This window comes from Anopheles moucheti, chromosome 3, assembly GCF_943734755.1.
Source record: "Anopheles moucheti chromosome 3, idAnoMoucSN_F20_07, whole genome shotgun sequence".
In the NCBI taxonomy this organism is placed as follows: Eukaryota; Metazoa; Arthropoda; class Insecta; order Diptera; family Culicidae; genus Anopheles; species Anopheles moucheti.
The window spans coordinates 48,650,962-48,669,353 of NC_069141.1; the positions used below are offsets into that span (position 1 = coordinate 48,650,962).

At 40.9% G+C, this 18,392-nt stretch overlaps 4 protein-coding genes across 4 annotated transcripts; 3 read left to right on the top strand and 1 right to left on the bottom strand.

The window, feature by feature from the left end:
* Nucleotides 1-15: 15 nt before the first annotated feature.
* Nucleotides 16-2,601, top strand: LOC128302021 (UDP-sugar transporter UST74c). The gene has a single exon (XM_053038733.1). The coding sequence runs from the start codon at nucleotides 878-880 to the stop codon at nucleotides 1,916-1,918; it is 1,041 nt and encodes a 346-aa protein (XP_052894693.1). The 5' UTR covers nucleotides 16-877; the 3' UTR covers nucleotides 1,919-2,601.
* A 1,860-nt stretch (nucleotides 2,602-4,461) lies between these two features.
* On the top strand, nucleotides 4,462-5,532 carry LOC128304377 (ubiquinone biosynthesis protein COQ4 homolog, mitochondrial). Its single transcript, XM_053041557.1, has 4 exons — nucleotides 4,462-4,719; nucleotides 4,792-4,996; nucleotides 5,087-5,310; nucleotides 5,370-5,532. Exons 1-4 carry the CDS (start codon nucleotides 4,463-4,465, stop codon nucleotides 5,524-5,526), a joined length of 843 nt encoding a protein of 280 aa, XP_052897517.1. The 5' UTR covers nucleotide 4,462; the 3' UTR covers nucleotides 5,527-5,532.
* Nucleotides 5,533-5,629: 97 nt separating this feature from the next.
* Nucleotides 5,630-7,123, bottom strand: LOC128303952 (uncharacterized). The gene is made up of 3 exons (XM_053041057.1): nucleotides 6,108-7,123; nucleotides 5,918-6,051; nucleotides 5,630-5,855 (listed from the first exon to the last, which is right to left on the bottom strand). The coding sequence occupies exons 1-3, from the start codon at nucleotides 7,019-7,021 to the stop codon at nucleotides 5,662-5,664; spliced, it is 1,242 nt and encodes a 413-aa protein (XP_052897017.1). The 5' UTR covers nucleotides 7,022-7,123; the 3' UTR covers nucleotides 5,630-5,661.
* Nucleotides 7,124-13,186: 6,063 nt separating this feature from the next.
* Nucleotides 13,187-17,489, top strand: LOC128303205 (ubiquitin-conjugating enzyme E2 N). The gene is made up of 2 exons (XM_053040073.1): nucleotides 13,187-14,780; nucleotides 15,510-17,489. The coding sequence occupies exon 1, from the start codon at nucleotides 13,657-13,659 to the stop codon at nucleotides 14,113-14,115; it is 459 nt and encodes a 152-aa protein (XP_052896033.1). The 5' UTR covers nucleotides 13,187-13,656; the 3' UTR covers nucleotides 14,116-14,780; nucleotides 15,510-17,489.
* The last annotated feature ends 903 nt before the right edge of the window (nucleotides 17,490-18,392 follow it).

Sequence of the window (18,392 nt, forward strand, 5' to 3'; positions counted from 1 at the left end):
TAAAAGGTGGTAGCGGTGGTGGCGCATGCAAGTGTTATGTTGATGGAATCCGTGGCCTTCCGAAGGGTTTCGGATGTTCAGTTTCTCGGTGATTTTGTTCGTTCGTGTTGTAGATTGGATAATTTGTTCCGTGATTGTGTCATCAGCATGGCATTTTGAGACGCGTGTGTTCTAAACGGTGAAGCACACAACCGCTACGTCTTATTATCCGGACCCCTTGGTCCTCTCTGGATTGCAGTGATTTGGTTTTGAATATGTTGTGCCATCTCCCGTTCGATAATGTGGAAAAGAATTCATTAAAGTGCGAGAAATACCTACCAAGCAAAACCTGGAGAGTAATCGAACGTCGGTCGCTCAGTAATCGTCTGCGTTGCTAAGTTAAAGTTAGCTTTGTAGAAGAATTCTAGCAAATGAGGAATACAAAGCCGGTGTACAGCGAGCGAATCAAGTGTCAAACCTCGGTAGATTGTTGGAATTCCTCCAACGTTGTGGAAAGTCGGTGGACTTAGCGGATCGTGAACGAAATTATATAGATCCGGAACCAGTGCCATTTGGTAGATGACTGAAACTGAGCAGACCGAGCAATAACGGGTGACCCGTAAGAATGCTGGATCGATTCGAACCGTACGAATATGGTACTGGAGCGGCACTAGGTACGAGGCCGACAGCAAACGTGAATTGTAGAAATCTTCATTCAAGGAACCAACATAAATCTCGACTCACAGCCACAGCAACACTCATTAGCGATAAGCAATCCACGGCACAGAATCTCACAAACATACGGGTTAGAAGCACGCTGCCAAACATCAGCCAACACTGATCCAGTACGGAAGTAGCGTAAGCTGCTGCGAGTTGCTGGCCATTATCGGTAGTCGTCATGATAGCTTATCTGTCGAAAATGCGATCGTCGGGGTCGGAAATGGCCAGTGCCGACACTACCCAGTTTCTAAAACTATCCAGTGCCGTTTTTTACGGCCTGTCATCGTTCCTGATTACCGTAGTCAATAAGACCGTATTGACCAGCTACCGATTTCCGTCATTTCTCGTACTCAGCCTCGGTCAGCTGACTGCCAGCATCGTCGTGCTGTTTGTGGCCAAACGGTTGCAGTTGGTCAAGTTTCCCGATTTTAGTCGTGATATTCCGAGGCGAATATTCCCGCTGCCACTGATATATCTTGGCAACATGATGTTCGGATTGGGTGGAACCCAAGCCCTTAGCCTGCCGATGTTTGCCGCACTACGAAGATTTTCAATTCTGCTGACAATGCTGCTGGAGTTGCTAGTGCTCGGAATACGGCCCACGCTTGCCGTAAAAGTAAGCGTATTTGCCATGGTCGGAGGCGCACTGATGGCCGCCCTGGACGACCTGTCCTTCAATCTGCAGGGCTACATGTACGTGATGATCACAAACACGCTTACGGCAGCGAACGGAGTCTACATGAAGAAGAAGCTGGACACGGCCGACATGGGAAAGTACGGACTAATGTATTACAACTCCCTGTTTATGATACTACCAGCATTAATCGGAACCTGGCTAGCCGGTGACATCGATCGTGCCTGGCAGTATGAAGGATGGAACGATCCGTTCTTTGCCACCCAGTTTCTGCTGTCCTGCGTGATGGGTTTCATATTGTCGTACAGTGTCATACTCTGCACGCAGCACAACTCGGCCCTTACAACCACTATCGTTGGGTGCCTGAAGAACATCAGCGTCACCTACATCGGCATGTTCATCGGGGGCGATTACGTGTTTTCGTTGCTTAATGCGCTCGGCATCAACATCAGCGTGGCCGGCAGCTTGCTGTATACGTACGTAACGTTTCGCAAGAAGCCGACCAGTTCCGGCGGTGGTGGAGATTCGACTTCGTCGGATAAAAAGTTGCTTCTACCCGCGGCCGGAAGAATCGATAACGTGTGATGCGGGACGGTGCGCGGCAAATCGAACAAAACCAAAGGGGTCAAGAAACAGAAGCGGTGTGTATAGGACAGAATTGGTTAGTGCGATAGTGAGGGCGTATATTTATTAGTAATTCCTTAGCCTGCCCACCGCATGGGCATTGAGGCATCATTTTCAATTAAAGGGCATTGATTTCCAGGCATCCAAGGCGGCCATTTGTGTGGTAAACCAGTGTACAGATCATCAATGTAGTTTTAAGCGGTAGTCACTCAAATCACCTACACACAAACAGCAGAAATCCACGCCGCGTCTGATAGGCAGTGATAAAACCAATAATTCTTGTTATACCTTCTGCGGTTCTGCTGGACTTTAGCGGGAAGAACGCAGCAGCAGCAGCATTACAATCTTCCATTGTATAGCTAAAGCATAACCCCGGTGGTGAGGTGGTGAGTCATAACCCGTACCCGTACGAGTTGATATTAGAGAAACATTCATCGAACATGATATCGTGTACTGCATCGTTTTAGTTTTGCTGTGTATTTTTAAGTTCGGATGTGTAAATGTATCGTGTAGGAGATTTTAGTGAAGCGGATGGAGCTGCAATATACAACCACATAGCGATGGTCATTGTGTAACAAAAACAAAACCGTTTTGTAAGGGTGTTGTGCGTACATCTGTGAGAAAGAAAGCCCATCCATTGGATAGTAACCCTTGAGTAATCGGCGCGCAACGTTCATTCCGGTGCATGGCAGAACGGTGGTCACGATTGTTAATCTTATCCGGAGGGAATTATATAAAACAATGATAACATTTGGCCCTATACTTTCGGATCAATTGGGGTCCTTTTACAGATTGCCATAATGTTGTAATAATAGAGCAATGTTCAAAGCGTAACTAGAATTGAAAACAGCTGTCGGATTCAGTTTCTATCTCACAACCATGCATCGAATTTCGAACAGGTCAAGTACAAAAGATCGAATATTTATCTTCCTACTTTGACTCAGAATTCTTACTTTGATTGTTGCCTTTCAATTACTTAAATGTTATTAAATTACTTACCTCACACAACAAACATTCGAAGCATTACTTGGCGCATGTAATGCAACTTATAAAAAAATAATAAAAGGATGAGTAATTTGGGTAAGTTGAACAGCTTGTTTGCTCGTTGCTTTCGTGTTTGCCCTCATCAAGTCATCATCAGATAAGTGGTTGTTAAGCTAATAATTCAACTTTGTCCCAGGTAGGACATTTGGTTTGGTACTTAGTGGTAAAATAACCATATTATTGGTCGAATTTATAATTATTTTATTAAAATTATTATCATTATATGTTTACCGGTGAATGAACGGTAGTTTTTGCTTATGCGAATGTCTTAAGAAAAATGAATTGTGTTTTAGACAGTTCTGTAGAATATTGCATAATTGTATATAGTTCACTACTACACTACATTACCACAGTTTCGTTACTGAAATACGAAAACCTAAGACATTTAAAATATTTCATTTTCTTTGCCAACCTTACCTGTTCTGAAACAGTTTAATAGCTTTTGAAACAAAACCAAATCTTTGCTGATCCCTGATTTGGCCGCTCAGAAAACCAGTTTATCTGTTCCATGTGTTGAGCAAATGTAATGTCCAAGTTGTAACAGACTTGCCTTTTTAGTTGCCCTTTAATGCTTTTATGCATTTTGTGCATAAACTTACATACTGGTGGAATGGACATTTGCTTTGCTTTCTTTCTTTATTATCATCCACAACTAAACCGTTAGAGGCAAGGTCAGCTCCTTCGACCCAGAATATTTACCAGGGTCAAAATATACAATCTATTCGATCGGATTAACAATGGTGACCGTGACCTCGACGGTAGGTTTGCAGCAGGTTTATTGACGTGAAGTTTATGATTCGTCGTCGTAAGTCGATGCTGTTTGATCCGTCGGGCATCTTCTGCCATCATATTCGTGCGATAGTGTACAAAAATGCTGTAGGCAGGAACATCACGTACATGTCTCTCTCATTGCTGGGGGCTGTCGATGACGTCAAGGGCTCCCGCAAAGAGTCAAGGACTGGGAAGGTGAAGATCTTTTAGCGTGTTGGTATTACAATGGCTATGTATCTAATGCTTTGAACGATCGCATGGTTGGCTACGTGTTTGTTGGTTAATTAGGTTGTTTTAAATTAAACCCATAAAACACGAATCATTATGATAGCATAATTGCTGGGACACATAGATTATGGAAGTGTTTGCCACTTGGTATGCTATGTTCTCCTTGGCCTCAGTGAAACTTGAAATGACTGCAGATAAAAAAAACCATTTTGTTCACTTCGTTTATCAAACTTTCTGTTATGGTAGTACAGGTCTATTGTTACTTGAAATAGCAATTTTATGTTTATCGACGTAATTACAGGGTTGGGATGATACTTTTCATTATTATTTTCAAACCCGTTTTTAAAACAAAAGGCACAACTAACTATTTTTACAATCACGGATTGTAAAAATATTAGTTTCTTTCTGTAGAATACAACATTAAAAATTGCGTATTGTTTTCAGAGTACATAAAGATTCGATATGTTTGTTCGAACAAGTTTTCGGGTGCTTTCCGCTAGTCGGAAATGCGCATATCGTTGCCTAAGCACCACTTCCGCCAGAACTGAGGGAACTGCACCAATCAACGTTTCCTCGAACAATGGAGAACAACACCAAGCAGCTCCGGAGATGGACGAATTTACCAAAGAATTCCACCGCAATCGAATCCAAATTAGCGACCTCCAAAGATTAATCTTGAGCGCCGGAAGTTCTGTCGCCGCTTTAATTGATCCACGAAGGTGAGCCGTGCGACTGAGCAAAAACAAACATTGACCACAAACGGTATTTAAATTAAAGACATTTCTTTACAGACACGATATGATTGCTTGTCTTGGCGAAACAACCGGCCGGGAGGCTCTGGAAAAGATGCTTTATTATATGCGATCCACCGAAGAGGGGCAACAAATTCTTAGCGAGAAACCTCGCATCAACACACGCACGGTTAACATGGACGAGCTGAAAGCGTTTCCAGAAAATACCTTTGGTTATACGTACGTTAAGTTTATGGAAGACAATGTAAGCATCAGGGATTCAGCTGAAAACGAACCCTCGACCCCTTTGCAAGCCAGGTGGCAAAGTGTGATGAACTATGTTTTTCTTTCACAGAATATAACGCCCGACTCGCGGATGGATGTTCGATTTTTGGACGATCCAGAGCTTGCGTACGTGATGACCCGATACAGAGAGTCTCACGATATGGTACACGCTATTCTCGACATGCCCACCAACATGTTGGGCGAGGTAACGGTCAAATGGGTGGAAGCATTAAATACTGGCCTGCCGATGTGCTATGGGGGTGCCGTCTTTGGCGCTTTTCGACTGCGTCCCAAGTGAGAATGAAACTCCCGCTCTCCGTATGAATTCTTTTCAAATTGAGCTTTTGTTCTAGGCAAAGGCAAAACTATCTTCGCCAATATCTACCCTGGGCAATTCGGACGGGAAATCGCATCAAACCACTCATGACCGTGTACTGGGAAAAGCGATGGGATCAGGATGTTAGTGAGCTACGCAAAGAGTTGTATATTGAACTGTTGAGCAGTAAGTAAAGTAAGTTGCCGTCTATATGGTATTAAAACCAAAAACAACATTAGGTGAAGCTGTAGATTGTTAATACAATTACACTTTCGTATGTCTTTAATTTATCTTTATGTGTTTCTTAACCTTCCGGTGCTATATGTACATTAGAATTTCAGTTCGTATTTGTTTGGTTTTAAGTTTTTCGACTGCTTCAAAGCTTCCCTCTGTTCCATTCCTGTCGTTGTGCGTCCGAGCAGAAGCTCCAACAACTGACGATTGCACAGCTCGGGGAGAGAAATGTTGAGATCGATGGCGTTTTGAATAATTTCCGAACATCCCCTCAGGTTCTTGCGCCAATCTGGATGGATTTAGGAAAGGATAAATTGAAAGGTAGGGTAGAATTTTTATGGTTACACTTACACTGGTATTCGAACAGCCTGATCAGCATAGCTTTACATTCCGCTTTCATGTCATGCTTCAGAAACAGTTCAATTAGTTGGTAAACTTTCTCCACGTTGTTGTCGTACAACAGTTTGTAACACAGATTTGTACTCCTGTAGAACCGATTGTTGTAACTATTAGCGTAACATTTCTAGACCTATCTACATACCTTCTGCTGACAGCTTCCCTTAGAGCACCATGCCGATCGAACAACGCTTTGGCTGCCTCTTGATCACTGTGCCACGCACTCAAGAAACTCTTTTCCCACACGTAACAGATAGGAAAATCGTGGCGCAGTTCAATCAAACAAAATTCGCAAAGGTTTATTACCGCAAGCAAAACGGCTTCACTCTTTCTACCGATCGTCTCATCGATCATTTCTAGTAGCATATGATCGACGGTTAGCAACTGATCCTCGTCACAGTCGGTCATTATGACGCGAAAAGTTTGCAGGGATTTCAGTGTACTTCCCAGCTTCCATTGACATAGTGCTTTATAGTGTTCGAATCTGCCGATTGCCGTGCTGTTCTGTTCTGGATGATATTGCGTGTAGAGTGCGGCCAACTGTTCTATCGTTTCCATTTGAGTTTGGAGCGACAAATACTTAAGTGTGGCGTTCAATACCGGCAGAGAGGGTAATTTTTCGTACTCCAAAATTTGTGATAGTAGACGTTTCACATCCTCCGAATTTTGTTCTTTCAGTGCCGTTCCGAGTAGGTGATCCACTTGGGAAACTTCCATCTGGCTGATGTTAACGACTAGTGGGTTATTCGTAAGCTCATTGTACAGCTCACTGAGCCGAAATGTGGAGCGTAATATTGTGTCCGTAGGAATGTGGACATTAGTGGCCACATCATAATCGGAGATTTGTGAAGCTAATTTCGTTTTACCGTTGCGATTTCGATTGTTCAGCACTTTCCACTTTAGTTTTTTGTTTTCCATCAGCTCACTGATAAAGGAATCGACTGCACTGATGTTGGTGCTTTTCCGTTGATAGCTGACTAGCCAAGACAGAATCCACACGTTAGGAACCATTGCACGGAACATAGGTCCGTGACGGGTTGCCGATAGTAATGCTGCCATTTTTGTGAATATTTTCTTTCTTGCCTCGAATATACACTCCAAAACGGCGCAAATCTTCCTACGGACCCATTATTACGCAGGCGACGGAACAGGTTCGTTATTTACCTGCATTGCCCAAACAGATTCTTCTTCTTCTTATTAGTTGAGGTATTGCCACGGTACCACTTAGGAATCCAGCTTCCTGGGCCTTCCCTAGCTACTCCGTGGTTATGGATTATTACCACTACCCCTAGTGATTTATGGACCGGCTACTAGGGCCATATGTCCTAACTTTCTATGATTTGTATAGTTGCTCTGTGTAGATTCCCTCTGGAGAATTGGGATGTTATTTCTGTATTTCATGTTGACATTTCTTATACGTGAACATCTTTATGTTTAGGGTGCTTGGTTTAGGAGTCATGTTTCGATTTATGTTTGTAGTTCATGTGTAGTTCATTCAGAACTTTATTCTGTTATCTTTGATGAATTTCAATACTTTTGTAAGTCCCCGTGGGTCTTTCCTCTTCCAGGTTTTCTTGAATTCTTCTTCGTTGATGAAGTTTGAATTACTTCTTTCTACAGAGTACTTATGGCAGTGGAAAACCATATGTTTAGCCGTATCAGGTTCATTGCATGTATCACAGAGGCCGTTATCTACTAATCTCATTTTGTGTAGCCAGTACTTGCTGTGATCATGACCCGATATTAATCTATTTAGTATTTTAATACCGTGAGCTGGTAATTTTAGTCTATGGTGCCACATTTTTTTCTCTATTCGGGTTTGATATCCTGCAAAGGTCTTTCCTTTGTGCTGGCACATTTCTGCATACCACGTGTTGGTATTCTCCTTTGCTTTGTTCTCGAATCTTGTTATGGCATCCTTGAGATGAATCTTGTTACTTATTATGTTATCACAGTTAGTACCCTCTTTGGCAAGGCTGTCTGCTATTTCGTTCCCTTCAATGCCCACATGGCTAGGGATCCATTGTACAGTCAGGTTTACTTTAGTTCCGTTATTGAGAATTTCCGACAATATGACGTCCGTATATAGTTCGTCTGAGGCACCTTTGATTATAAAACATGCTGCACGACTGTCGGTATATATGGTTGGGGCACTTATTTGTTCTTGGACTACCCAATCGAGTGCCAATTTTATGGCATATAGCTCTGTTGAGCATATGGACACTGGATTTTTTAGTTTGTACGATCTTCTTAAGAGTTCTTGATTGCCTCTAACAATATATATACCTATACCGCAGTTTTCGTCTATTTTGCTTCCGTCTGTGAAGATTTTTGTGGCAGTATTAGGGGTGGTAGTGGAGTTAATCAGTTCTAGGCTTAATTGTCTTGCTATTTTGGGATTGTATTGCTGTTTACTATTATTTAATCCTGGTATTGAGGTGCGGATTATTATGTTGGAGCTGCTTTTTATGGAATTATTGAAATGGTACGTGGCTATGGAGTGTAGTGTGTCTTTGTTATTAAGATAGCTTTCTTCTATTGCCGATAATTTTGCGGAGCGACGATGGTTCAATTTAGCGAAGAGGGCATTGTTTGGTGCGGAAAATGCTATTGTTTTCGCTATTTGTTTGCATGTAAGGTGTTTGGCTCTGATGGTAAAAGGTCTTTCCGCCGCTATGGCGTGTAGTGTGTTGAGGGGTGTTGTTTTAGTGCATCCTGTCACTCTTCTCAAGGATTGGTTCAGGATCGTGTTTACTCTGCGTAGTTTTTCCTTGTTAGCATTAAGGCTAAAGCCTACCCCGTATTCTATTGTGCCCCTTACAATAGCACGATGAACTTGTATGGCCTTTTCCGGGTTAATGTGATTAGAATTGTTACAGATCGTTTTGATTGGATTCAGTCGGTTCATTGTTTTAGCAATCTGGTTATCCACATGGGCGTTAAACCTCAGCTTGCTGTCCACAGTTATGCCCAGGAATTTGTGTACTTGGACCTGTTCTATATCACTGCCATCTACTTTTATTCGTAACTTGAATTTATTATTTGGGAAGGTCATTACTTTTGATTTGGCACTATTGATTTCTAAGTTTAGTTGTTCTAGTCGATCTTTTAACCATGTAATGGATCTCTGTAATGCCATTTCAACCGCTTTTGGTGTTGATCCAGCTTCAATTATTGCAAAGTCGTCCGCATATTGCAATATTCTAGTTTTGTCGTTATTTAGGTTATGGCAACTGCTCGTGTAAATATTGAATAGAGTAGGTGAAAGTACATCTCCTTGTGGAAGCCCGTTACTAACGACTCGTCTTATGGTTTCCTTCCCCACTGTTACTTCTAAGCTTCTGTTGGTTAAAAAACTTGCAATCCATGCGATATCCTCTTCAGATACCATGTTTTGCCTTAGGATAATAAGAAGCTCTTTGGTGAGTACGCTGTTGTAAGCATTTTTTACATCTATAAAAACTACTCCAGTGTACTTTTTTTTTGAGTTATTTCGTAAAATTTTGTGTACCAGGAGATTCACTACCGTCATGGTAGATTTATGTTTACGGAATCCAAAGCTGGTTTCCGGAAGGAGATTATACCTTTCTAAGTGTTCAGTTAGATTTCGTAGTACCGCCGTATTCATAATTTTGATTAGCGTGCACAAAAGTGCTATAGGTCTGTAATTTTCTATATAGTTTAAATCTTTACCTATTTTAGCAATTGCAACTATCTTGATTCTTTTTAACTTCTTTGGTACCCTTCCTTCTTGGTACATCTTATTAAGTTCCTTTATCAAGGCAAGGACCACTTCATCTTTCAAAAGCTTCAACGCTTTGTAAGAAATACCGTCTACACCCGGTGTTGTGTTTTTCTTATTATTTAGTATACTTTTCCATTTTTCCAAGTCCAGAATCTCGATTTCCGCAACAAAGTGTGGGGTGTACTGGCTCTTTGACCCTTTAGGACTGCTGAAGTTCAGTTTCAGGAACTCTTTCGCATTATCCGTATTTTCGGCTATTATGTTGCTACGGTTATGGTGGGTGTGTTTCCCATGGCATTTATTCACCAGGTCCCAGATTTCTTTACTCGTACTATCCGAGTTGACCTTACTTAGCCAAGCTTCAAAGTTAGCTCTTTTTTCTATTTTTTTCAGGTACTTAAATTTTGCCAGGTCCTTTTTGAACTGAATTGAGTTTTCTATGCTGCGGTTTCGATTAAAATTCTTCCGGGATGTGTTTTTTTTATCCCAGGCATTTTGCAGCTTTTCATTCCACCAACTTTTTGGAGTGTAGACTATGTCTTTGGTGTTTTGTTTCGTAATGTTCTTAAGCGTACTCTTAATGCTATCTATACTAGTATTGTCCTTACATTTAATATCACGGATTTGTTTCTCTATTCTAGTCATATTTATCACAGTTCTTGTATGTGGTTTGGCTGGTTTTTTAATGGTTATGTGGATAATTCTGTGTCCACTGTTACCAACGTGTTGGTCTGTTACCTTACGCTCAATGTCTAGGACCATATTCGGTGATACTATGGTGAGGTCAATGGCGGTATTTTTTTTGTTTACGTCTGGGTTTATGAACGTATGTTCTTTGTTATGAACCATCACCATATCACTCTTATTGATCTCTTCCAATGTGGCTCTTCCCCTCATATCACAGTAGTGGTTTCCCCACGTAGTGTGGTGAGCGTTGAAGTCGCCTGTTATTATGGCTTTCCTGTTTTCAGCCGCTTGGAATATTAGATTCATGTACTTAGCGTAGTTAGTTTTGGTTGTAGTAGGTTTCACATATGTACTTATCACAGTTATATTCAGACCTTTGAGTTTTACGCCGGTGGTTTGGATGTGTTCATTTTTTCGATGCACATGTACGCTCTCTGCCTGGTATCTTTTACTAACGAAGATGCTGCTACCACCATAGCCATCTTCTCTGTTTTGGTAGAAGTGATTGTATTGTGGTATTTTTATCTTGCAGGCAGTGTGATCAACCAACCAGGTTTCTTGTAGGCATACCACATCTGCCCTGTCAGTATTTATAATATGCTTGAGTTCGTCCATATTATTTAATAATCCCTGTATATTGAGTTGTGTTACTCTTATATTGTTTAGGCCAGCCATTTTAGCTGTAGGGTTTTATAGTATCTCTAGCAATCGCTTAGCTGTTATTGCTTTTTTTTCCTCCAGTGTTAGTGCTTTGTATGGCACTATTTCTCCGTTATCTAACGTTATTTTTTCGTTCTCCATATCCACATCGTATCTGTCCCCTGAGCATATCGAGGGGGCTGTGATTGTAGAGGAAATACTTCCTTCCTCATCTGATGTATTGATGTCTATATTTTTCTGAGTGGGTGTATTTATAGTTTTGTTATGAGTTTCATTTTTTGTTTCTTTTGATAGATTGTTATTTTCTGTATTTTTTGTGTTTTTAGTAATTGATTCTGTGTTTGTATTTGTTTGCTCTGTGTTATTTTGGTTATTATTTTCTTGTTTTTTCAGTTGTTCTTCATTAGTATTTTCTTTTGGTGGGGTTTGGGTGGTAAGCCCGTTTTTATTTGCTGTGGTTGTTGCATAGTCTAGCGAAGTGTATTTTCTTGGGATCACAGGAGCTATGTTCCTGCGTATTCTTCTAGCTTCACGCATCGTCACTCTATTTTCAGTCTGAATTTTTTTTATCTCACACTCGTCTTTGTAAATTGGGCATTCCTTGTCCAGCGTGCCATGTGCCTCACCGCATTCTGCGCACTTTGCAATATTTTCACACTTTTCGTGGTATGATTGGCTGCATTTCGCACATTTCTTCTCCTTGTAGCAGACTTTTTTTGTGTGTCCAATTCGCATACAGTTCATGCAGCGAGTGGGTTTGGGTATGTACAACTCAACCCTTTCGGTGAAGTAGCCAATGTCTACTTTTCTAGGAAGGACCGTGCTGTTGAAGGTTAGTATGACCGACCTTGTGTTTATCAGATTCCCTTTATCATTTTTCCTTTTCAGTATTTCGACCTTGGTAACTTTTTGGTCCTTTAATCCGTCCAAAAGTTCCTCTTCGGAAAGAAACATGCATGCATCGCACCTAACAATTCCCCTGGTGAGGTTAAGTGTTTCGTGTTCATACACTTTAACATTTATCGACGCGTTCGGATGATTGAGGTTAATTTTAAATAGCTTTTTCGCGTCATTTCTGTTCCTCATCTTCATTAGGATTTTTCCATCACGCAGCAGCGTCGTATTTATCGGTTTACCGTTAATAGCGAGCTCAACAGCTTTTTGGAACAAGAATGGGTTATACGTAGCAAGCGATTTTCCCAAGGTGGTACTCTCCACTACCATAAAAATCTCTTCCGTGTCACGTGTTTCTTCCAGTATCAATCGATCCCCTTTCATTTTTCTCCTTCTTTTCCCCATTATTCTATGATCCTCCCCAAGGATCTCATAATATGACCCGGGGGAACTGCCCCCCCCAGGGTCCACGACCCCCATCTTAAGTACTTATCCTATCCGTATGTCCTTTTTATTCCTTTGTCCAAAATTCGTGCGGTTGTAGTAATATCAGTGTGTCCTTGATGTTGTATGTATGTGTGTAACTGCCTTTTCAAATTAAACTGAATAGCTGTTCACTTGTCAACGTTTCACAGACGAATGAGTTCTGCCCAAACAGATGAAATCAGCTGACAATGGTTGTTGTGACAGCTTCGCGCGGTCATATTTGACAATCGAATGCTGATTGTGCAAAATAGAACAAAAACGCTTGAAACGCTTCGTATTTCAAAAGTCGACATTACAACAAAAATGATTGTTAAATGGGCGGTGGTATCGTTTAAACGCACTGCAATTTGTATTTCTGAAGCGAAGGTACCTTTTCAGATGATTCGAGCGGAATGGAACTACGACCAATGTCGAACAGGGTGTTTAGGTAGTGTTTATCGCTCCTGTGCCAAGCGCAATGTTTTCTGAAAATGTATGGATTTTGACACACGCTCCATCAACGCGTTGATGGGAAAAGACAATGGTATTTTTTTAATTGTATAAATTGAATAAATAAATAAAATTCGTTAAATAAATATTAAATTATGAATCTTGAACGTAATCAATCGCAAATGAAACAAATTACAAATTCTTCTACGATCTTGAAGCGTTTTTGTCGCTTGGGCCGGTTTCGCCGCACAATCGAAATGTCGGATCGGATGCATTCATTTCGTTTCGATTGAGAACTACCGCTCCGACTCTTGCGTTGAAAATTGTCATTTTATCGATTTCGTGAATGTCGCGTCCCATTTCGCTAGTGACGGAGAAAAGAAAGATCATCGCAATTGTACGCAGTTCTCCGCCGTCTGGTTCCTGTTAGCTGTAGTTTGAGCCACTACACTTCCGTTAGAACAAGCGCAAATAAAGCGAAACCACCAGCTAACGACGTGTTTGCACAGAAATTGCGTGCAGCACCTGCTGACAGCGCTCGGAAGCCTTTCGTAGTTGGCCACTGTCAAATTGCAAGCTCGTTTGCCTAGGAGGCGTACTAGACCGGGGTTGCCACAGTTGGAGAAAGATAGTTTGTGGATAGAAGAAAAATCTGGAAACTTATTTCTGATCGGCACACGTACACGTGCGGATATATTGGTAAAAGAAAGCATCGTATTTCCTGTGTGTGTGAATATTAGCTGCCGACGAGGCCTTTGTGTGAACGTGCGAAAAGAAGGGAAGTTAAACAAATATGGCTGCTCTGCCCCGTAGAATAATCAAAGAAACGCAGCGTCTGATGCAGGAACCTGTCCCCGGTATCAGTGCCATACCGGACGAACAGAATGCCCGTTACTTTCACGTAATCGTTTTCGGCCCGGAGGATTCACCGTTCGAGGGCGGCCTGTTCAAGCTAGAGCTGTTCCTGCCCGAGGATTATCCGATGTCGGCACCAAAGGTGCGTTTCATAACAAAGATCTATCATCCAAACATCGATCGTCTCGGACGGATCTGTCTAGACATTCTTAAGGATAAGTGGAGCCCAGCGCTGCAGATTCGTACCGTGCTGTTGTCGATCCAGGCACTGCTGAGCGCACCCAACCCAGACGATCCGCTGGCGAACGATGTGGCCGAGCTGTGGAAAGTGAACGAAGCGGAAGCAATTCGAAACGCCAAGGAGTGGACGCAACGGTACGCGAACGTCGACAACTAGATTCTGATTAACCAATTTCCTTAAGCTACACACAATAACTTTTTTAAAAAGAGAAAAACATTGTAACGAAGACGGCGATCGTAACACGTGCGGCAAATAAGCAGCCTCAGCATCAGCATTAGCACCAGCTCCAGCTCCAATATCCGCCTTCCTTCAGCAACTCAAGCGGAAAAAATCACCTCTATAGGAGAAACAAACGCGTGCGCGTGTTTGTGTGTGTGTGAATGTGCGTTAGTGTGTGCGTGTGTCCACAGGAATTTCTACAAATTGAACATCATCATCCAAGCAAGCAACTGTCAAAAATCTTTAGCGCGAAAATTTGCAAACAATAGAAGAGACTAAACACGCAGCATCCCCAGCTGTAATATGAGGATGATGATGATGAAGTGCGGTGAAAACGCGGTGATAGGCATCGAAATTGTTGAATCAAGCAGTCATGCTTCTAAATTGTACGAGCTTGATTTCATGCCCAATAGTAGTGTGTGTCCATGGTTCCACAAAGAACTACCAACCTTTCAGAACATCAGCGGCCATAGCAGCAGTCATAATAAGAACAGCAAAACAAATCAAACCATGTCTGCTACTCTCGACGAGAAGTCTCGCATATGAGCGAAACAATGGCAACAACAACAGTACGAAAGCGTGAGGAAATTATGCACCATCAGGTAAATGCATTAATCGATTCTATCGATGTTTGTTTCTTTCATTGCCATGGACATAGATGTGGAGGTCACTTGTGACGAGAAGTGAGAGCGAGTACATTACGCTACGTACGGTTCCGGCCTTGCCCAACTAACAACAAAGAACGAAAAAAGTATTCTCGAACTTTCGAAATTACAATATTCATGTTCTGATGTAATGTTGACGATATTCTGTATTGATTCAATTTATACCCTGTCTAATCATTTGGAGCAATAGAATATTCCTTCGTGTGGGCGATTTTTTACTGTTTTATTTCACTACTAACGTAGTATAGTTAGGCCGGGGTATAGACTGCAAGGCGCATTAGTTTCTTCTTTGTGCAATCCAATTAAACATTGAACCTTGCCGTATAGCGCACCTTGATGGATGTATGATTCATCGGTATGAAATAACGATCGTTGACGAGGAATCGAAGGTTTCCTCGTATTGAAAAGAGAAGTCTTATGAAGTAGCGACCTAAAATAGAATGATTCAAAATGGCACAATGAAACAACAAAGCGAAGAGACTAAAAGCTCCGAACAAAGCCTTCAGCGCTCTGGAAAATGTAACTTACACAAAGTAATTATCAGTTGATGCTGGAACAGTATACATGATACACACACACACATTGACAAGAAGCAGTTGTGACATCGGGATGGTCAACCTCAATAGCGCATTATTACAATAAATTTTACCTTATTTTTATTTTTAGATCAATTACTGCAGCAACACAAATGAAAACAAATGGAAGATAGTGCGCGATGCCCATACATTCTCAAACTAGGAGCATCAGAATTATCTTGCTGCTAATCAGGTGAGGGCGGTAGGATGCACCATTTATCAGGATCGGTACAAGCGGTTTGATGATTCGCTCGCTGTCTGGTGCCTAGATATCGATAAAATTACTACTGAAATTGAACAAAAATCTCTTCATAATTTAAATGGTACGAGGCCTGTTCAAAGAGTAAAGCAAACATTCAAATTGTCCCTGGTTAGATACATTAAGTATTTGCTTTGTGTTGTGAGATTAGCTTGTATTCAACGTATATGTTCATATCATATTGTATATTGTATTGTTTATTTGATAGAAGATGAATACACGATTTGGTTGATTCGGTGAATTTGTGCCCGTGCCGCAGACAAAGAATGTAGGTTGCGTAGTTCAAAGAACAATATTATTGCTCCAAAATGTTTGATAATTACAGATGGAAAGAGAGAGAGAGAGAGAGAGAGAGAGAGAGAGAGAGAGAGAGATTTAGTGTGGAATTTTGTTTTCTCATTTATTGTTGTGGTTTTGTACAAAATCGCCTCCAGAATCAAGCAAGTTAAACTCTTCTATCTTTCATTCAACAATAACGCAATTTGATATTTATGATCACTAAAACGTTAGGGACACGATTAGCTATCAAGCAAAACGAAAAACAAAACCAGATTCGAATGCAGTGTTCGAAACCCGACTCGTTCGAAATGTTACTTTTCCCTTGCAACTCACCTTACCTCGTACAATGGGAAGAAAGTACAACGGTTTAGGGCAATTATGAAATCTAGGGCGAAAGATGAAACAAAATAAAGCTATTTCTTACAATTTGTGCTGCAAGTAGTATAACGGGGACAAAGAATATAAAAATTAATAGTACTGCATGTAGGTTTTGAAGAATTTCGAACCGTTACTATTATTTACGAATGCTCGAGCCTTACAGCGGATTGCGTAATTTTCTTTCCGATTGGAATAGTTTCCAAGGATTGTCCTTTTTCTCTCCCCTTTATCCTCGGTACGTTCAGGCCTTGGTATCGTTTCTCTTGAATTGTTTATGAAGTGCCGTATATTGCAAATACCGCAACAACAGGCAAAACACAACTATTTTGGTAGAAAACTCACTCTAATTAGATTAGATAACGAGGAAGATGGCGGAAGATAAGGTGAAAGTAATCCAAAAGACACCAGAGGAGTGTAACGGAAGAGGAGAAGAATAGACCAAAAGTGCTGACTGAGAGAAATATACTAAAACCTACAGCAATTCGCCGACGCATGATATGCCGAACGAATGAAAATCTGAACCGGTTACACAAGCACCAAAACGGCCACACGGTAAAGAGCACAGATACACTTACAACTCGATTCTTGAATAGCTGTTTAAAAGCAAGATAAAAAAAACGCATACACTTACTACAACTCACAATGCATACAACTTTTTCGTGAATTGGTAGGACAAATGGAATTTAAAATATCTTTCTGAAAAGGATCCCGAATGCACTGTAATGACGCGGCAAACATAAGTTTGTGTCTCTGACAGGGAAAGAGCATGGATCATGGAGAATACGCGAACTGGTAAACTAATATGCGAGAGATGCAACAAATACACGTATGACACATGAGGAAAGTTATAATGATGGCCACTAGGAAACGCATTCAACTCGCAAAACTCTTTCCCAACACAAAAACAACATGAAGAGAAAATGAAAAGAAAACAAAACATAACAAAAAAAAACATGCAAACACTCTACGGAAACAGTTGTAAATTAGAATGAGGATTATAAATAATTGAGCGAAAAACTAAAATCGATTGTGTGTTATGTATTGAACCCATTGAAGAATATATTGAGAAAACAATGTTGCATATTCGAACATTGCATAGAGTGCTTCGATAATTGTAACTACAATTTCGATTACTGTTATGGTGATCTACTGTTAACTTAACACCGATCGCTCGCATTCGGTACGAATAGAGTACTTTAAATCTAGGTTTATACTGGCGTCCTACCCCAGGACTGCAATTTTGGGCCACTGTTGTTCATCATCTTCATGCACACTCGGGCATTTCATATTTTTATGACTGGGTCTAGAAAACGATTGCAGCAAATGCCTGACTAGATTAGGATTGCTTCAGTTGGATAATATGCTGTCTCAATTTTTTGTTAATCAATGCCCAATTAGTTCAATCAATGCTTCAACAGTTCGTGAACATGCTGAACGTAACGTTATTCAAAAATTTAATAAAAACCACATAGACTCTTATCATAACATAACATAGAGACTTTTTGTATGAATTGTACTCAATGCTTCTTGCTAAAGATTCGAATGCACGTTGCTGCATCTTGTGCATCATTAAACACAACTATAAAATTGGGGAATGCAATGCTAATGAGTCGATCGTCGAACTTTACGACCATTGCGATTGATTGATACATTCGATTCGAAGGTCATTTTGCATGTCAAGTATCACAAAATGGTCTTTTTTAATCAGCTACTTCCTTTGTTTATGTTAATATCAATACAATATTTTTAATTTTTCGAATCCTATCTATGATAAAGACCAGAGCTTTTGTTGAGCGGCAAACAGGAGAGTTTGTTCCCTTAACACAGTTACCGGTTAGATTCCGAAGGTTTTAAAAGAAAATTTGGCTCTATTTCAATTCTTAACATCAAAAGTGGCCTGGAAATTTGGTGCTTACATGTACATGAAATGTTGATTGATTGTTGTCTCCTACGCAACTATCTTGATTGTTTCTGACGAAATTTCTAATACGGAACGGAAAGCATCGTTAAGATGAAGAGGAGAACAGGCCTCCTGCACTTCAAACATTCTACCAATTA